Genomic DNA, 22,560 nt, shown 5'->3' on the forward strand with positions numbered 1-22,560 from the left:
AACCTCTGAAATAAAATATTAACAGGACCAAATTTAAAAATAAATTTTAATTGTATTTTTTATTATCAATATCGATGAGTTTATTTAGTTTTCACATTGGTTTTGATAAGTGAAATTTATTTACCATAATACCCTAAAATAAAAGGACATGAAATATATCAGCTACAGAGAACACAATTAACCTCTGAAGAACATTATAATCATACGCTCGAAACTTGTGAAACATGGATCTTAGATGCATATCACACCAGCAGCATGCCCTCAATTGTAATAATCCTTGCTAAAATTAATATTTGGTGACAGGTGATGAGTAAAACCTTTAGCGATGGTAATAATCAACATGATTTTACGTGATCGATAAAATAAATTACCTGAGGAACAGTTCTGTCCACCATATCCAGGTAAACAGTCACATTTGTATCCATTAATATCATCAATACACAGGGAATAACCAATACACGGATCACTGTCACACTCATCTACGTCTAAAATACAATGAAATCATTCGTTCAGATATGCTATCAACCTTTCTGCTAGAATATAATTTGGACTACCAGGTGGAAAAAGTCAGTTTCAATCACATGGTGGTACTCACTGATTTGACACTGGATTCCTTCATAGCCTGCAATACAGTCACAAGTGTAGTAATTGATACCATCAATGCATGTACCATTATTCTGACAAGGATTGCTACCACACTCGTTGATATCTAAAATAAATAATTGTTTATTTAGTTAATACAGTGTAATTACCCATAATCCTTTAATAATAATAATAATAATAATAATAATAATAATAATAATAATAATAATAATAATAATAATAATAATAATAATAATAATAATAATAATAACTTTATTTAATTAAGCGCAACAATTCCAACATATGAAGATCAAAGGCGCTGATACAATAAACAATCAGTCAAATATTAAAAGCACATTTACATAAGTGCGTTTTCAGTCTGGATTTAAAAATGTCTACTGAAGGACTAGAACGAACAGACAGAGGTAATTCATTAAAAAGTTTAGGACCTAAATTTTCAAAAGCACGGTCTTTGTATAACACCTTGGACTTTTTACTACACATCTGACGAGTTTTAATAAGAAACTTCGATTCAGATCTTAAACTACGACTCGGTACATAAAATTCGATTAATTCACATAGATAATTTGGGGCAAAACCATACAAAGATTTATACACTAGTAAAAGTAATTTGAAATTGATTCTTTGTACAACTGGTAACCAATGAAGTTTAATAAAAAATGTCTGTAATGTGGTCATATTTTCGAGCACGAGTGACAAGGCGGGCTGCTGCATTTTGCACACGAATAAGAGGTTTTATCTTAGTTACAGGGAGACCAGACAATAATGAATTACAGCTGTCTAAGCGAGAAGATATGAAAGCATGTACCAACTTTTCAGTATCAGATTGGGATAATGATTTACGAATACGATTAATATTTCTTAGATGGGAATATCCAGATCTACAAATAGTAGAAATTTGCAGGTCTCACCCACTCAACGCTTTCCTATTGTAAAATATTCACAAGTCCCTATGTCTACTCAGAATCATTTGTTAGACTACGCTACATACTTTGCAAGATTAAATTAGCTTCCCAGAGTAAATTGTTCGTCTTAATTACACATAATCCTTTACAAATGTCAGCCATATAGTTCCCTTTATTCTACTCAGAATTACTGTCAAGTCAAAGTAACCCATAGTACTCAGAATTACCCATAATCCTTTGCTGTCCTTGTCGCAATCTTTACATTGTAAATTAAAGAAAATCTTGTTCAAAATATGATAGCCATCCATGACAAAATATTGAAAGCTTGTTAGGGAATTATGAAAGAATGTTATTTTTGTTTAGACAACAAAGTTGGTATGTATTCTCAGACGAGTATGAAGTCATTGTTTGGTGATCACTTGCCTATATCACACGCAATGCCTGAATATCCATTATAACACGTGCATTCATAAGCTAATACAAGGTCCGTACAGTTGCCATGGATACAAGGTTGACTGGCACAATCATCAATGTCTGAAAACAGAGAAATTACAAGGAATGATTGTTGTACTGTTTACACAGCCATTAAATGTAAAAGTAGCTACCAAAACAACATTCATTACATGATAGATAGCAGTTAAAAATATAAGAAAAAGTATGGAAATTAAAATAAATCATGTCACACCGAAACTAGGCTCAAATCCTACTTTAGAGATGGAGACCAAGAAGCAGCCGATCCTCTAGGTGAATATACTTCACTTATAGGGGTGGTCAATACCACTGACTGAAAATCAACGGTCACGGAGAGCCATAAGCTATATTGTTAAATTTGGTTAACACGTGATATCCAAAGTGTATGCTTATCACGTGGTATACAGAGTATGCAACATGTCACATTCAAATGATCTGGTTAACATGTTACATCCATATGTTGTCATATGAATAACATATGCCATCATACTGCATGGTTAACATGTGACAGCCAAAGTATGTGGATATCATGTAAAATACAAAATGTATGGATATCATGTAAAATCTTAAATGTATGGTTAACATGTGGCAGTCAAAGTGTATGGTTAACATGTGGCAGCCAAAGTGTATGGTTATCATGTGGCAACCAAAATGTATGGTTAACATGTGGCAGCCAAAGTGTATATTTAACATGTGGCAACCAAAGTGTATGGTTAACATGTGGCAGCCAAAGTGTATGGTTAACATGTGGAAGCCAAAGTGTATGGTTAACATGTGGCAGCCAAAGTGTATGGTTAACATGTGGAAGCCAAAGTGTATGTTTAACATGTGGAAGCCAAAGTGTATGGTTATCATGTGGCAGCCAAGTGTATGGTTAACATGTGGAAGCCAAAGTGCATGGTTAACATGTGGAAGCCAAAGTGTATGGTTAACATGTGGAAGCCAAAGTGTATGGTTAACATGTGAAAGCCAAAGTGTATGGTTATCTTGTGGCAGCCAAAGTGTATGGTTAACATGTGGCAACCAAAGTGTATGATTAACATGTGGCAGCCAAAGTGTATGGTTAACATGTGGAAGCCAAAGTGTATGGTTAACATGTGGAAGCCAAAGTGTATGGTTAACATGTGGCAACCAAAGTGTATGATTAACATGTGGCAGCCAAAGTGTATGGTTAACATGTGAAAGCCTAAGTGTACGGTTATCATGTGGCAGCCAAAATGTATGGTTAACACGTGGCAACCAAAGTGTATGATTAACATGTGGCAGCCAAAGTGTATGGTTAACATGTGGAAGCCAAAGTGTATGGTTATCATGTGACAGCCAAAGTGTATGGTTAACATGTGAAAGCCTAAGTGTATGGTTATCATGTGGCAGCCAAAATGTATGGTTAACACGTGGCAACCAAAGTGTATGATTAACATGTGACAGCCAAAGTGTATGGTTATCATGTGAACGCCAAAGTGTATGATTATCGTGTGGCAGCCAAAGTGTATGGTTAACACGTGGCAACCAAAAGTGTATGATTAACATGTGGCAGCCAAAGTGTATGATTAACTTGTGGCAGCCAAAGTGTATGGTTAACATGTGGAAGCCAAAGTGTACGGTTAACATGATACATCATAGTGTATAGTTACCATTTGACCACCAGTGTGTGGTGAACATATGAAATTCCAGTTTATGATTAACATGTGGCAAAAACAATTGTATGGCAAACATAAAATCACAGTGTGGTTGCCATTTAACATCCAAAAAATATAGTTATCATATAAAAGCATATGGTTAAATTACGGTTAACATGGACATTATCCTAAAGCATTGTATACATCAAACTTACTATATTCACAGTGAGTCCTATTATATCCCGTTCCTGTACAGTCACATGTGTACCCATTGACTCCATCCTCACATCTACCGCCGTTAAGACAGGGCGAACTTGAACACTCATTGATGTCTGTAGATGAATGACAAGAAATACATAAAACATTTTATCACGTTTATCACGTGCAAAATCAAATTGCATCAACTCTCACACCAACACCATAGTATAACATATCATAACAGTGATTTAGGTTTGTATCAAACACACAAATACATTATTAAGCGGACCACATTAATAGTGGACACGGACAGTAATAAACACAATACTGATTACATGCTGTATGAATTATTTTTCACGGGAAAACATATAATATCTACATTCGACTCAACCTTGTTGTGTGATACATACTTTGTTGACACAGTCTTTTACTAAAGCCGGCAGCACATGTACATATATATCCTGCAACATTGTCAACACATGTTCCGTTATTCTTGCAAGGATTACTGGCACATTCATCTATGTCTAAAAGGAAAAATAGATTTATTGTATATCAAGTAGTTTTTAAACTATTATAAAAGCAAAAATGTCAGTGAAGACCTCCCTCCATCTCTTCAAGGCAGTTACAGTACAAACTCTTACAGAATAGACACCTGTCCATCCCTGAAGACAGTTACAGTGATACTTACTGATTTCACAGTGGACACCAGTCCATCCCTTTACACAGTTACAATAATACTCGTTCCACATAGCGATGCACACTGCATTGTTTTGACAAGGATCACTGCTACAAGAATGCAGATCGTTTTCTGAAATATCAATTAAAACATTAGTAATATTTTGACAATGATTTTTTTTCTCAAAATGTTGCAGTTCATCTGTAGAAAATCTCATGACATGCAATCAGGGCTTGTTGATATTCTAATGAATTTATAAAATTAATTTAAATATTTAATACATGTCATTGTAATGGTTTTGAAGAAGAATTCAACAATAGAATTGTTCAGCAAAAAATCTCTGGCCATAAGTACCATTTAGTATAAAAGCATTCCAATAAGTGGATAGAACAAACGCGAACAACATACAAGTACATCAATAGTCGGTGATTCAAATGACTTACCGCATTTATCAGACTTTGAGATAGTTGTGTTGTAGAAACGAAAACCCGTCACTTGGTGTTTATCGAACATATCGTTCATACTATCACCCTGACATTGGATACCTTGGTTTATAACACCAGACCTACGATACAAACTCCACAAATGTACTGCAGATATGTACCCATGGAAGAAACCGTCGTAGTATCCAGATTCTGACAACGTTTTCCCGAGCAGCAACTCCCCGCCACCTGGGATGGTGTAGTTTACTTGAAATTCTGTTGACAATTTAGTTCGGGCTCCTTTCCTGAAAGCTGTGTAATTTCCGTCGCTGCTTGTCCACATCATGCAGACGTGATGCCACTTTAAATCATGTATTTCAATATTACCATTTTCAATCTCACCGCCGATGGTTAACCTAATTTTGCCTATAGTCGACCTGCTCATACTAAACTGTTGTGTATTATTATTATTGCCGTCATTGGAATTATAACTCACTGGGCTAGCAGCGCCTTGTTCTGTCTGACGTACCCAAAGACACATACTAAACGCATCTAAGTCTGGCATGTCCAATTGCACTACTGCATACGAAGCATTATGGCCATCAAAACGAAAGACTAATTCATCCAAGCTTGCAGAACCTGTGAACGTGCCTGACGAAAAAGAAATTAGGACATTTGAAGAACAATATACGCATAAATTAGATTACAATATTTGATATGATATACATATAAAATATAAATCAGACAAAAATCGAACACAAGTTCCAGAGTACAATTATGATACGGGATATTAGTATACATTATTCTGTAACTTATTATTAAATTTGAATATTTCATTAAATAACCAGGTTCACAAAATATGTTAATTCTCATACTGGTGTGCATCGGTTTGAAATATATTTTACTAATTTCGCGTATCCATGAAATGTGCCATCTACGGTGGGAAATATTTGTTTTCTGTTTCTGTAGGTTAATTAAAATCAACCTACATTCAATGCATGTATTCAAAATCATTATTTAGAAAATGTTGATCAAAAATCAAAATCTATTTTTTTCTTAAACTTAAAACAGGGAAACCACTTGCACGGATTATTAAATGGAAATTGAACCATTTGAAACTGAACTGCAAAATAGCTTACCACAGATGTCGTCCCGTTTCATCCTTATGTTATTAACGAAATATGTATTTAGAGGTAAGGCACAGTCCGAGGCAACTATACCATTGCAACGTCCGGCTAGAGCGTCAATTTCAGAGACATCAACCAATTTACTCCACATGACAAAATCAGCAAGTTCACCCAAGTAGAAATCCGAGACGTCAGTTGAACCATGCTCCCTTCCGAGGATGACGGTACCATCTTCTTGCAAAGTAGCACCTGCCTGTATATTGCTCCCATCTCCAACGACAATACTTCCGTCTTTGTACAGCTTCCAGTCACCTCCAGAAAACGACCACGTGACACAAACATGGTTCCAGTCACCGTCGTTAACACTAACCCCGGACGAATCACTTCCAGAGTTTTTCACATACAACTTGAGATTAGCCGGTTCAACTAACTTGAATTCTGGGTAATTTCCACTGCCTTCATAGGCGAAAATAATTGCCGGATTTGTTGCCGCTGTTTTTATCCACATGCACGCAGTAAATGAATGCAATGACGGAATATGATAGTCTGCGGTGATTTCAACAAGAGATGATGCATCTCCAGTGAACTCCAGTACAACCCGAGCAAATGGAGATCTGACTGGAACATCTGGAAGTCAATGAAATGAATTCACAGTTACATCACTTCGATTTGTGAAATCTGTAAACAATCGAATATAACAAAATAACACAAAAACATTGTAAATGGCATGAATATTATGTCGAATGAACTCTGCAAATATCCTTCCCGTAAAGACCCTCAAATAATGGGGTGAGGGTTAATGCTTAAATATGAATAAGTTAGAATTTTCGAACATTTTTTTTTTACTTTTCTTTGATAGTTATCATAAATGCTAGGCGATCATTTCTGACACTGGATACCACTGTTGGCTCTCCTAATATTTTTATATGCAAATGGTAATAGTCTATAGTGTATTTTGTCACATAAGTCATAATAAAGAGATGAATTAAATTGGCATATCACAGGTTCGATCAAAATGCCCGGTCGTATGAAAATTCAATTTATCTCATGGAACCAACAATAATGTGTATGTAGCGTGGAGCTTTAATCTAGTTTCATACGAAAATATGTGGACTGGGTTATTCGACTACATCAACACTCACGTTTGTTTGTTCAATTGCGAGTAACGAATATTAAACTTAAAGCTGCCTTAACCTTGATAGGGCTACGTTATTGAATTAATAAATGTACATTTTGGCTTGTCTTACTATCAAAGCAACTTGTCAGAAGTGTTAGGTGGTGTACTGATCTACACATTTTAAGAGATAACTCTGCATTAATGAATTAATTAAACACTACAAAACCACACACACTAAAGTAAGTAAACACTGTTTAAATGGCAATACCAGATTTTGTATCTATTTTTTTTACGTTTTTCTTTATTTTGGCAACTACGGACATTATTTTTCAAGACCTGGCCAATATTAATAAAACAAATATGGGAGAAGACTCTGCGTTTATATTTTGTGAATAAAAGTTGACCTCAACCATGGTTAAAAGCACAGTGAAAACATCAATGACGGATACCTGAACACCAAGGCGGTGGAGTAGTCCCAGTCGAATATGATTCACAGTTGACACCTTCGTAACTATCAACGCACTCACACACGTAACCAACCATGGAGTCGGAGCACACACCGTCATTCAGACATGGATTGGACGTACACGGACTTCCTGCAATGTGAAATGTACATTTTCACATAAACAATGTATCTTTCAACTTAAAGAGGGGATTGTGAGGTCATCATACCGCAAAGTAAGCACGCGGGTGGTACGGGATTGCTTTGACCTCCGCTACGCGATGGTTGATATGAGTGTCGTACTGACACGAGCTGCAATAATTCACAAACTGGGTGTTAGTGAATCTATATTATTTGAAACATTACAGCAATTTAGACAGCTAGAAAGTCTGTGTTATCAAATACAGCGAAATTATTGGCATTGATTTCATAAAAAAAATCATAGCCAGGAATTACCTGGTATATTACATGTCTGGATATCAGCGTTATCAATTACGAATGAACCAGCAGACCATTTGATAAGGTTACCAAAATTACTGCTCAAGTGATCCGTTGCCATGGTTACCAGTTTATCGTCACTCACGACGTAGTCCCATACATTGAAATGCGCAAGCTCCCCCCAAAATGTTGAATTTTGGATAAAATCATTTGCAGACGGCCCATCTTCCTGTCCCAGAATAAAACTTCCACCGCCTGGTATGGTGTGGCCTGACTTCATGTTGGTCCCGGATGCACACAATTCATCGTCCATGAATAGTCTCCATGTCCCTGAAGTGCTCGTCCAAGTTGTAGCTACAAAGTGCCAGTGACCGTCGTTTACGCTTGTAACACACTCCCCCCAATAGTAATCAATGGTGAGAATAAAGTTATTTGGGTTACAAAACTTGAAGACATCGGACAGATTCGGTAGCGAGTAGGAGAACACACATCCTGCAGTAGAAGAGTTGGTCCGTATCCAAACTGACGTAGTGACATCAGTTAAGCTCGGAATATCCTCGGTTACAACAACACTAGAGCTCTCCCCTATGACAAGCTTTTTATCCCAGACTTCTACAGAAAAATAGAACAAATCTATAATTTAACATTCTATATTATAATGTCCACAAAATTGTAGAAACATTTGCGATTTGATCAATTCATGAAATTGAGACTAAGACTCAGTAACAGAAATATTCACAGCTACAATATTTAGTTTTTGATTCATTGTTTTTCCAAGTCGCTTGTGAAATCCATTTAAAGAAAGTGATCAAACAAGTTCTCAAGACTGAATTAGCGAAAGGTGGCATATAGTGGTAGCAATAGTAGTGCCGTAACTAGTCTTAACATATATCTGTATGATCATATCTTTTAATTATAAGTAGTGGATTGCGATTTCCAGTAATCTGTTACTCATTGAAGCAACGATTTTAAAGGGCGGTGGTCGTCGCGCCACGCATGCGCAAAAATATGGGTCTTAATGAACAAAAAATGGTGACTTTAACCACGGTTACTAGTAACCGTGTTTCAACTGTTGCGCAGACCAACAAATACAAACTGAGACGTTACCAAGCTTTAATTAGGTATTTTTAAGGTGAGTGTATGGTATCGAAGAAGTCACCGGCGATAAACAGTCTCGCCCAGATCAGAACTCGTACTCGTGGCTTTTTTAGAAGAACGCATTGGACTGTAGGACAATCAATGTTTATTAACACAAATGCAAGACGTGCGACCACCGCCCTTTAATTGTAATGTACACAGAGGATGGGAATAGTACATATGGCTAAAAGGGTTTATAGTCCTCTACTGGATGTCATGCTTCCAAGTCTGTTATTTAATAGTATGGATTCTTACCAAACTGACATATGTAGTAATGGCGACGATTACAATCTTCATCAACCCATAGATGATTGACAGATGACCTGTAGAAATGAAAATACAGATGTTGTAAAGGTAGCATAAACAATATCAATTATGAAAAAATACACACACTAGTGATTGAATAGTTAAAGCGGGGGGGGGGGCGTCACCTGCGCACGCGCGGGAATTGAGTCCCAAGCGACGCTAACAACACACGCTAAAAACGCAAAGGCTCATGGTTGGACGCTTGTTTTTAAACAATGAAACGCTATGGCAATCTGACGCATGTGCAGGTGATGACTCCCCCGTTTTAATTAATTATCTTAGAAATTTCATGAAATAATACCGATTTATCCTATGAACACTGTATTGCAAGTGCATGCCGTCTATTATCCTAAGACGTGAACAATCTACGAATAATTGACTAGTGAATAGGTCTGGAGCGATATGGGCTATCTTTGCGTACGGATCAGTCTGCGCATGCGAGTTCCCATGGTAATCTACTGAAGTCATGGAGACAGCCAATCAGTGATATGTGCCGTCCACGTATTTACATGGCGATTTACCAGACCATTATTAACTGGATTATGTATTTTCTAAAAAACTTGTTTGTTAATTTTGGATTTTCTACGGGTTAAGCAAGCATTTGAATATAATAATTTTGTGAAAGGTGGCAAAAGTTGGATTTGGCATTCAAAGTACGTCTAAAATGAGCAAAAACGTATAGGTCTTCAAACTTGTTTCCATGGAAATTGTACTATATTTTGAGTACTATCCGTCGTCTATAACTCCCACAGCTTGACAAATTGACAAATTAGTTTTTATACCTTATCAATGCACAGTTTTTATTGATGTTGTTGTTTGGTTCAACATCCCAGTTGGTGAAAAACAAAAACACACCGTCTGAATCCAACCAATCGTCTTCATTTGCATCGTCCGAAGCATCAAACCAGTAATCCCCTGTGTATGAACAATGAGATATGTGTTGCAAATAAAAGCTTACGTAATTGTCATCTTAGTGTAGAATGAAGTGTAACTAATTTATTAAGACGCTGGAAAATAATAACATTGAAATGTTTTCCAATTACATCATTTTGTACTGTGCTCGATGACTGACTTTTGGATTCAACTGCTATTGGAATTAATAAATATGTATTTCATTTTGATTTGTTTCACCTTGGCCAATTATGGATAGTTGGGTCACAGATCGTCTCTATAAATGAATCGTGAATGAAACATACGTGCGCCCTCTATCGGTCATGTACCTCGAGTATGTTTTATTGACAATCTTGACATAACAAATGTTTGCACTCATCAAATACCAGTGATATGTCACGTGACTTGCTAGAATGTATAACTGTTATAAAAATGACACAAATAAACACAATCCATGCTGCGTTAATAAAGTTAACCATTGATTTACTAGCGTACGTGTCATCGCTTGTGTGCACCTGTAACCATTATAGCGCAAAGGCTCATGGGTCAATGCACGAGTCCGAACCTTGAATTGCGATATCAACCATGGTGATTGACGTGTTTAATTTGAAACGTGGGTCAACGGGTATTATTAATAAATTAGAAATATTAAATAGCACAGAACACAAACCTTCCTCTTGGCTCATCAACTCAGCTATGTGGTCCTGAACTTCTTGACTGCTGATCTTCGCTAAAGCGCCCTCTAGCGACGCACATGATTGTCGAGATTCGTTAAATGTCTCATTTTCGTAAATGAGTTGATAAATGACGTCATCAAGAGAAGCTGAAAACAAAAAGTGTTTGTAAGTAAAATTAATATTTAACAATTGAACAATGTACTCTATGTGGAAAAATAGGACACCTTGTTTTAGTTTGTACATGATGATCATAGGTTAGAGTAAACTGATTAAAATAAAATCCTTGTTTGGTCTTTTTTATAATCTGTGTTTGATTTATTTATTTTTCATATAGTTTTTATTTTAATTTATATTCATCAACTGGTGTGTGTGTGTGGTGACAGTTTTAGTAATACAAATACAAAAAACAAATTACTAAATAAACTTTGAAAAATAAAATAAAATAGGGCTATTTTATCGTACATTGTGCACATAGTGTTTTTTGTTGTGGTACATATAGATAAGCTTGTGTGAAATGGCTAGATACAGATCTATTCTTTGTCGCGGAGGCTACAGAGGTTGTATACAGTTGTATGTCGCCCTAAGTTGTAGTTGTCGGAGCAAGGACCGGTGTCGTCGTACTACCACCTCCCGACATATTTTAGGGTTCAAAGCCGTTGGCACAGATGGCCTTTCCGAAGTTGCAAATGAGTATGGAAGAATATTCGGAATACTATATGAGGATAAAGAAGTCGACTAAGCTGTAAAATATACTTACATGATCGCTTCACTATGGCGTGTGTTTTCGGTTCCTTTTGGGTCTACAAAGTAAAAAATGGTATGTGACTGTATATAGATTGCTGGTTGGTTATCGATAATTGTTTTAGTATGAAGACGTAGGGCGAATAAACTCCGTTGATATTGCGAGACACGCAACTTTTTTTTAATGAAACCCCACTTTAGAATGGTTGAAGATGCAATGTGAATGGGAGCATGTCATTTTTAAAAATGTTGCATATTGATGAATGCACTGTGTCAGGATTTATAATGAAGTAAAGCAGGTTATTCTTGTAACATATAATTGAGTATTTGTTCAACGTAATAAATAACAATTAGTGTTTTCATCGAAGAAATACAATACAACAGTGCATGCCGGGAAGGTATTGCAAGCAACATTTTCAATTCAATCAAATGTGGTTGTCAACATTTAGTGACAAACAGTTATATTATTATTATTCCTTTATTTCACCAGAATGACCATTATTACAGAACTTATAAACAAAATACAATAGTAGTAATTCTGGCGTGGACCATGAAAATAGTCCTTATGGACTAGTCCAGTCCATGGCCCAGACTGTCAAGTAGAAATTTACAAAGTAAGGGAAAGGTAAATTAATATTTACATAACGAATAGTAATTTATAACATTTAGATATAAACATGTTTAATAATAATATAAACGAACTACTGGTACAATGAGTTTATATGCAGACAAAAAGAAAAAAAAAATGCAGAGAAGTGGGAAGTAATAGAGGAATTTAACAAAGCAAATAATGTTTCATTTCATATTTAAATTTGTTGCTGTTGTTGATATTTTAAAGGGAGTCTGGAAGTGAATTCCAGTGTTTTACTGCAGCAAATTTAAAATTGTGTTGTGAAACTGTAAGTTGAGCAACAGGAATTGACAAGTTACCGCTAGACACTGACCTTGTGGAATAGCAATGTGGGTAATCAGTATGTGCATATGCGCATATCTGTTGTGTTTAAGGTCGAAGATAAATAGACAGGTTTGTTTTTTACAAAGTTTGTGAATATCAAGTATGCGTAATTGAATAAAAAGAGGAGCAGAATGTGCTTTAAAGTGCGAGAAGGTGCTAAAGCGCACAACTTTTTTTGTAAGAGCAGAACTGGTTCAAGAAGTGTTGGGTACTATGTGTTTCCCCAGATTTCAATGCAGTACATTAAGTGTGGTAGAATAAGTGTGTTGTAAAGTAGGATGAGAATTGATCTCGGAACATAGTGACGAATGAGAGATATAATGGCCACTCTGGGACTAATGGTTTTCACAATTTTGTCAATATGAGAATTCCAATTTAGGCATGGGTCAATGATAAGTGGCTTTAGACACGCCCTCTATCGACGTATCATTGATTGCGAGCTGTCCCTCCACGTTTAATTTTCTTTGCGGAGTTTTCAGGAGCATATAGTTTTTTTTCTATATTAATTGTTAATTTATTAGCATTGCACCACTGTACAACATTTCCAAAATCATTGTTAATACTAGAAAAATCAATAGACTTAGTTTGCAGGAATTTAAATAAATTTGTATCATCCGCAAAGAGGCGGAGATTGAAAGCATCAGTGGAGTGGTTAATATCGAGTAGAGTGGTTTATGTCGAGAAGAAAAAGCAAAGGCTCTAATATTGATCCCTGGGGAACCCCGTATTGAATCTGTCTGGATGTGGATGCAGTTCCGTCAATGGTTACCGTTTGGTTCTATTAGTTAGGTAGCTTCGGAACCACAAAAGCGGGAGACCCCTTATCCCATATAAGCCAGTTTTTCAAGGAGAATATTGTGTTCAATAGTGTCGAAAAATATTAAATATAACATTTCATTAACATTGCATCTTTAAATGAATGGCGAAATTGAAAAAAAACACACACACGGACACAAAAATAAAAATATTTGCAAATATTGAATTTTAGCATGACTGACATTTTTTCCCTAAAAGTCTTCGTCAGAGCAAAAATTTGAACTGAGATTGTAAGGAAGTGTCACAATTGTATAATTATATTCTGATAACAATAGTCTTTCAAATATTGAGTACATCGTCTTGAAGGTTTAAAGGTCACGATTGTTTATTTTGTTTCTTTGCATTTTATCAAAGTTAAACATTACCGCCGTATTTTGGTTTATATAGACCAACCAGTAAATTGAATTTAAATGACAAAATCAGAAATGGATCGCAATATACACGAGCGTATTCTGTTTCTTTCCTGTTTTTGTGGGTGAAGTTGTGTTGACCAAGTGTGATGTTGTTGTCTTGGTAATAAGAATTAAACGATTGAAATGTAATATGTTATCCAGTGGTGCCGAAAAAAGTTACCGGTGTAAAAATCACTCTGTTTAGAATTCCTTACCTCGGTCACGGTGGCGTATGTGAACAGTCCTAACAAATGCAATATAACAATCCAAACGAAAAAAACGCTGACTAAAGTCCGAAAAGCCATCATTGGTATTTTCTCCCAGCCATTGCATCTAGGTCTTCGAAAACATCTGAATACTTCAAAAAGTACGACACCGTTAGCAATTATTAGTAATTTGCACATTAATCTTATTACTTCACATTCCATCAGTAACTGAGTACCGGATTGACATATCAGCGACAAGGCATCTGCTCCAAAAATGAGGCCATTACAAAGTTGATACGGTTAGTTCTACATTTTATTGCCCTGTTATGGCGATGTAGATGGTTGTAATATATTTAGGAAATAAGAAAATAATGTAGAGTAAGAAGTGATTAATTGTGTCATTGGCAGCGGGTCTGAGAGAAGAAAAATACAACAGCGTAACTCGTCGCGACTCTTTAATTTTAGAGGGTGCGGCTGGAAATGGCCCCCAAAAGTGAGGCGGAGTAAAATTGACATTGCATTCGAGTTCTCATTTTGATGACTGCTCTTGAACATGACGTGCGGGTTTATTGCCCATCATGTAGTCACGTGATTTTGATCAATGTCAATTGATAGGTCTTCTATTTCTATTCCAATGTATTCTAATCATGGTCCGTGCTACTCTAGTCTAGTCTATTTGAGTCAAACACACTACCCGGACTAGATATACATCCAATTTGAGAAGATTATAATTAAAATACGTCGCCAGCTGCGCATGCGCGGGAATTGAGTCCCAAGCGACGATAACAACACACAATAAAAAAAACGGGAAATCGGGAAATCAGTATATGCAGTATAATCTGAAGTAGTAGTGTTGTAATTTTTACTGCAACGATCAGGTATCTCCGTTGGATTGTATAAGACACCTTTGTTTACCCTACTTCGCAGGTTCTTTCTGTTTTCGATTTGAAATGAATCAACATGTCACTGAAATAATGTTGGTATAATTATGTCAATAAATCACCACAGGTGCGTCCAGCTGTCTCTCAAATGTGTACAAGCTTCGGTACAGTTTAGTATATGTGCGATTCAAAGTACTCGAAAATAGTATTACACATTTTACGTCGTGAGTAATTATCTAGTTTCCGAGACGAGGATGGGCTGAAGTTCATCTTAATAGTTTAACGGGCGGTCGTCGCACGTGTTCGAATTTCATGTAAGCAAATGTATTTTGAACACCACTGTGTGCATAGCTATCAGTCCCGCATCGAAAAGGGCGCGGCGCGATAACCACCGCCCTCTAAATCGAGGGGAGTCGCCACCTGCGCATGCGGCAGACGACCACAGCGTATTTAGTATTTCGTAGTTTAGCGTGTGTTTGTGATCCTTGCTCAAAACATGGACTCAGTTCTCACGCGTGCGCAGGTGACGCTCCTCCGCTTTATAGTTTATATAAATTTTCGACCATAAATGGTTTTCGTTGAAATCACGTCCAAGAATCGCGTGTTTTGGACATTGAATTTTAGAGACAAAAAGTCGTATTATATATATATATAATATTACAGTATGGAACCAGTTGAACTGTAGGGTGTCCGAAAAAAAAATACTGAAAAGTATCGAGTGCAAAAAGTAAGCGTATTTCAGTTCCTGAAAACACCCGAAATGTTAATATATTCGATGACACGGGCGCATGAACACTATATCAATGGGTTTATACACAAACATGTGATTCATTGTGGTCCATTCAAAACAGATCTCCATTGAACAAAATTGACTTACTGGTGGTTATTACTGAAATAACTGATTGTAAATACATGTACTATATTTTGATATATACCGCTAAGGTGCTCTAACGCAAAAATCAACAAACAACAAACAAACACACGTGTAGCTTCACAGCATCCTTTACTGCCAGGCAGATATTAATATTTGCAATGAAGACATCACATATATACGTTATAAAGTATGTTAACTGGTTTTACGTCCACCGTCAGACTGTGAGTAATTACCTTCGTAATGTGGGCTTGTGAATGATGTATTTAAGTGCCTTTCGCCGAATTAAAACTCACAGCTGTACGTAATGGCATACTTTAGAAATGTGCAGCACGAGTTGCGTAAAAATGTCCGCTTATATTCGGACGTGTTCGCGTATACCCGGAAATATTCGCTTACACAAAGAAATGCGAAGTGTCCGCCCGATGTACAGTCGGGCGTTGTTTATTTGTTTGTTGGGAAAGTCGGAAATTGTGTAATAATCTAGAATACAATGAAGCAATGGCCACCTAAAAAGTATGTGGTCCACTGAAATGTTGCGGGTCAGTACAAATATACGCGTTGATCAGTTCTTGAAGAACTCTTTTACGAAAGATATATTGAAGATAATATTTGGTAATCGTAGTCCTAAATAACTATTAAAAATAGCTAGACGTTTCGAGCAATGGCTCTTTATCGATAGCATAGAAGCGTCTAGCTATTTTTAATAGTTATTTAGGACTACGATTACCAAATATTATCTTCAATATATCATACTTATCAGTCCGAGCAGCGTTTATTTATTTATAAACTTCTTTTACGAAAGTGTGTGTGAACGCACATTTATTGTACCATTTATGATGCTTGATACAAACGCCCTCACAAGTCAGGTAAATGAAAGTGCTTTCAACCGCATCCGAATAAGAACAGATGAAAATCGACAGTTATTCGTTCAAGTTGTATCACATCGATCTTAACAAGCCTCTTAACCCTACTCACTTGCCATTGCGAAGCCACGATATCGATCCTTCTCACTACAAATACACTATCATATTATTGACTCTCTGTGCTGCTTTTTAATAATCTTTAATACGTATTTTCCAAGAAATTAATATTTTGTGAGCTGTAATTTGCCAAATTTTATTACACGTGAACTCTCGAGAATCACTCATGGTGTAGAAATCAAACTACAAGTTGCCACGGGTCACTACGACCACGTCAACCGGTGCACCCCGAAGCAGCGACGCAAACACACTCCTTTCCAGAATAAAAACCGCAGAACAACTTGTCAGAACCGCCGAACCAAGTGCGCCCTCTACAACCATAAGTTGTTAAATTCGTTACATTTGTATCCAGAAAAAAATATCCATTATTTACTTTAGCATTTTCAATACGTATAATACAATACAACTTTTAGTACTATATTAATCCTTTCTCCGTTTGTGTTATTACAACTGTATAAAGTATAAGATATCCCTAACTGTCAAGTTCGTCAAGTAGTCCGTCATGCCCATAATATTGCCCTCACAAACATGTGTCATTTATTAAAAGTACATCGCTTGTAGTATTTGTAAAGTCTGTTGTATAAACCACTCGTAGTAGTATCGACCCCAAACCGGCAAACGTGATTCCCATACCTTGCACCACACCAAACCGAATATCATTTCAGCCGCGCTGGAACAATTGGAAAGCACCGGTTTCAAATTCTCGTAACCACAACAAAACGGCTACTATGACGGGTCTTTCAATACTTAAACTGTGCTAATATCAAACATCCATAATAAAGGTCGGTGGTAGTCACGCAGCGCGTGTTCGAATTTCATGTAAACAAACGATGTATTTTCCACGTATACTATGCGTCGCCATGAGTCCCATATCGAACACGACGCGGCGCGACTACCACCTCCTTTTAAAACATAGTACATGTCTACTTTTCGTGAAATAAATTACGTCAGTGTTATTATTTTGTAAGTAGTTGTCAATGTCATACCATACGTAGATATTAAATACAAATGCCGATCATAGAAATTAAAGCTCATATTGTACATATGTTGCTATGTTACACTTGCAGTTGGCATCACATTGTCATTGTTTATTATTGCATGTGCAGGTATTCTGAATTAAAGTTTCGTATAATTAATGTAATATGCATGAAAGCGTGTAGTTTGTTTTAACCCCCTAAGTTCTTGTGCCATGTTGATGAAAATATACGATTATGAAAAAAACACGTTATTTTTGCAGCAAAACTGTAATATTTATATTCAACGAATAATAAAAAACATAAATATACACGTGCACTGATTGGGTTTTATATGTGCCCTCAACGTGTCCCATACTAAAATGTAGTATACTAGGGGGTCATGCGACCATATATATAATACTGAGAGTATCAAGTGGTCAGTATCACGTCTGGCAATGCGAAATACGACACTCCAACGCATGTGATGTTTGTTTGAATATTTGTACAATAGCAACATTTGTTACCCAACAAATATAATTCTATTATATATTTTAAATGAATCGTCAAAGTTCTGAATGTTCATTGACTACAGCTACATTTAAATCTGGATTTATGTGGGTTAGGGTAATTCACGATTCACGAACTAACGAAATCAATCGATTCTCGAACCAACAAATCCATGATGAATGTTGGTCCACAAGTGATGCAATGAATTTTGTTCAAACGCCATTGTGTTTGAACAATCTTTCCTCTGCAACGTTTATTAAATAATGAACATATTCAGCATATAAATCTATTCGTTAACGAAATTAAAAAAAAAAACTTTATTGTCCAGATTAATGTGCATCGCTCACTGTAAATCCAATAATTCATTCACTTGAATTAGTGCTGACCCGGAAGTGTATCCTTCGAAGAGAATCGTCTTTAAGTTTCACCGTTCATAGTAATTACATGTGTAAACGACAAGCTGTCTACAACTGAATCCATCGTACGACATGCAAATATAATTTAGCAAGCTTTACATTTACATTAAAAGGCACTGGGTTTCACACACAGCAACAATGCAACAAGCAAAGGATTATATATATTTGATATAAATACCAAACTAGTAGCAACTGGTAAGGAAATTTAATTATATACAATTCAGTGTACAACGATTGATATTTCCAATAATAATGTTGTTACAGAACTTAAACTTCAGTATTCTGTCGTATTCAGGATACTTGTTGGCTCGTGCGTTTATTGATGCGTTGCCTCATGAATTGTTTTGTGTAATGCCGCTTTAATACATGGAAAAAGCGTAAAAAATAAAACCATGAAATATGGTCATACATTGAAGGAAACGGGAATACATTTAATTTTTATAGTAAGTACTATTATTTCATATGTACTACGACATTCATAGCTACAATCATGCTCAATAATATTGGTATTGACTGCAAAATTAAGAAAATTAGATAAGACAATCTTTTTAGAAATTGACTTTTGCATTGGATGCACAACTTGTACTGTAACAACGCATTTTAACACTTTCTTTTCTATTTTTAATGTTATGGTTACGCTTATTTAAATAAAACTTTCAGAATCATTTTCTTGTACAAACAAAACTATCAAAAGCCATTAAATAACTACGCTCAATTGCCACATGTAATATTTTTGGTAATCATGATGTTACGACACATTATGTAAATGAGCCGCCATCGTAGCCCCGTGTCGTACAACACACAACGTAAAAACAATGTCAAAACCAAAAATAAATGTTCGTGCTAAAGATTAGTATATGTTTGTTTATTCCATAAATAGAGCAACAAATAAAACTGCCCTTTTTTATTGGGCAACAAATTCCCGATTCCCGAATTGATAACATTTATGTGCGTTTATTGTTGTTGCACGCGTAGAGTCGCAATACATCGCTCATCTATGTTTCCAACTCAAAGCGAAAAAAAAACTCTCAAATAAAAGTGCTAACATTATTCAAGTAACTCGTATCAGCCTCTGAATATTTGAACAATATTCTGCCCAAGCAAGGATAGTCAATATGCAAATTATCCTTGGCTATAGCGTAATATTTTCATATTTATGGGGATATTTTGTAAGTTGAAAAAACATGTTACGGTCTATTTTTACTTAGCGAAACACATACGTAACATCTAGTTTTCAGCTCATTGTCTTTACAAAATTTTTCTTTTTCTTTTTTTAACTGGCAATCCACGTTTCTCAGCTGTTTTTTATAGTTCTACTAGCTACCCCGCTTGCGCAAACATGGCGTCCGTCGGCAATCGGTATGGAAAACCTGGACTGAGAACGACGACAAGCCGGTCACGCGTATCACGTGTTATCTTTGCGAGAGTATGTCATAAAGATGGGGGGGGGGGGGGTTAGCTGGTACAGTTTTACGAGAACTAAAAAGGGCTTTTTACAATTTACAAGAAAAAAAAAGACGTTTTTACAGTTTACAGTGAAAATTGAATTTTGCAGTGAATTGTGTCATCTAGTCTTTTTACAGTTTCAAAAATGTAATTTCCCTTGATTATTCTTTACGACTTTTTTTATTTAAATGTACATTCTTGTACGTACCGAGAAAAACGAACACATTTTTACAGTGTACAAAACAAAATTTGATTGATTACGCTGTATGTCTAGCCTGTGATTACAGAATTACGGAATATATTTTTTCAATTTACGTTGTACGAACAAAAAAATATTGCAATTATGTTGAACGAAAATAACCCTTGCCCCCTCCATACAATATGCTGCCTCGTTCGTACAATATTCATTCGTTCTCCCAATGTCTGTCGAACCGCTGCATCGCAGGTGAATATGACGGTTGAAACTTCGTGAAATTCTGATATACTAAAATAGTTACGTTATTTTGGCTTATTTGTTCAATACATAATCATAGGTGACGAACCAGCCCCGAACAAACGTACAGGTTGAGTCGAAATGCTGTTATTTCATATGGGAATATGACGTTAATGAGATGCTTTTACGTCATCAAAATTGACCGTAACTAAACGTGTATAGCACATTATTAAAGCGTGGAAATACGCTAACAGTACTTTTGCATTTGTTGAATCCCACGCGATATTTTTACGTCATCTACGACGCAATGTCCTTTGATTGTACTGTTTTTACGTTCGATTTCACGCACAACGCGGGATCTCGCAATGAACACAAGTGGTTGTTATGGACCACAATAGTAAACAGGCTGAAAGACATTCCCAACCCAAATTCAGACGCTCATCGCTTGTTCAGATTTAGCTGTATTCTGGTTACATGTAGAACACCACGATAGATCATTTACTAAAGGCCGTGAAAACACTATATTGGAATCTTCCAAAATGTATCCCCATCATCGTCATTCCCGACCGCGATCATGTTGTTCCACAAACATTGATTAAATTTCCATTTGTTTTTTTCTGTTTCGTACATCTACATAATTTGTTAGTGTGAAAAAAGAGCGTCACAGAAGTCAGTTGTCCTGTGCTTGAACAGTGCGCTTTAACTACTGTGAACGCCGGAATATGTGGCTAATTATTGATGACGTTGCGTCCAGGGTGATTTGCGGCGATCTCGTGAATCAATGGATCGTTCCAGTGTTTAATTCCTCGCAATCAGAGCACCGCTTGGAGCACACTTCAGTTCCTGTGCCTCTTGTATAAGAGCACAGAACGGACAAAATAAGTGTAGTAACATGTCGTTCGTTCTGCTTCCAATTATACCTCGACTTTCCCTGATCATTCCTCGGATTTTAGCCCCGCTGAAGAACTGGACTAGCGGAATCATGTAGAGTAATGCATAAAGGCAACATCCTTCGCCGACTGCCTCGGCGTTCTTGCCCGCGGTGTAGAATGGCAGCAGGTACGTGACGATGCAGAGGCCGCAATCTCTGAAGCAGTTACATAGACCATTGCTCCATTCACCAGACATGTTCAGAAGATATAATAAATTCACAAAGTTGATATTTGTTGTTGTTATGCTTTCTCTGTGTACAGTCGTGCCACATGAGAGACAATACTAATACGCATGCGCATAACTGTCGACGTCAACTTCAGCTGCAGCCAACATGATCGGCGGATTACAGCGACAACAAAGAATCGAAACCAATATACAATATTTGTTTAACAATGCCACCTATCAGACAGCAGTATTCTCTGTATAGAATATATACGTGTCATTTTATTACCGTCAATTATAAAAATAAAAAACAACTATAATAACGGAAAGAATATATATGTCTAACACAATGTAATCACGAATATTCTTCCACTGTTGTATTTCCTAAAATAATTGATTATTTTTTTTGACCAGAAATGAACGTTTATAGAGCTGCGCATGCGCAATTATGGAACTTACGAAGGACAATATATTTTACATCCCATACCGACCCTTGTCACACCTGCCCTCGCTCAGTATCTCAAATACAAAACGCACGCGTCGTTGAAACGTGTTCTCTGTGTTTCGCGCATTGCATCACGGGAAAAGTTCGACATAGTAGATATTTGCATAACACGATCCAAGACTGATCGACGTTTAAAATATTTAAGTGAAACTGTTAATCTTATTATAACTTAGAGTAGTACCACTCGGTTTAGCCGCTAAAATATGTCAAATAAAAATAGGCTCACAATAGTATTAAGAAATAATAAAAGTCGCATATTAAGTTAACTGATTTTAAGTGGGCAGAAAAATAATAGGAATGATCTGAACTTGGTCCCATAGCTGAACTG

The 22,560-nt window shown here is 36.3% G+C and overlaps 1 protein-coding gene across 1 annotated transcript; it reads right to left on the reverse strand.

The window, feature by feature from the left end:
- Positions 1–21,430: 21,430 nt before the first annotated feature.
- LOC102804618 (uncharacterized) lies at positions 21,431–21,760 on the reverse strand. Its single transcript, XM_006813748.1, has one exon. It carries the CDS (start codon positions 21,758–21,760, stop codon positions 21,431–21,433), a length of 330 nt encoding a protein of 109 aa, XP_006813811.1.
- Positions 21,761–22,560: the final 800 nt, after the last annotated feature.

This window comes from Saccoglossus kowalevskii, chromosome 18 (assembly GCF_978046115.1).
Source record: "Saccoglossus kowalevskii chromosome 18, keSacKowa6.1, whole genome shotgun sequence".
NCBI classification, from domain to species: Eukaryota; Metazoa; Hemichordata; class Enteropneusta; family Harrimaniidae; genus Saccoglossus; species Saccoglossus kowalevskii.

Excerpts from the sequence above, each read along its gene's own strand:
- LOC102804618 (XM_006813748.1), bottom strand. The coding sequence starts at position 21,760 with ATGTCTGGTGAATGGAGCAATGGTCTATGTAACTGCTTCAGAGATTGC.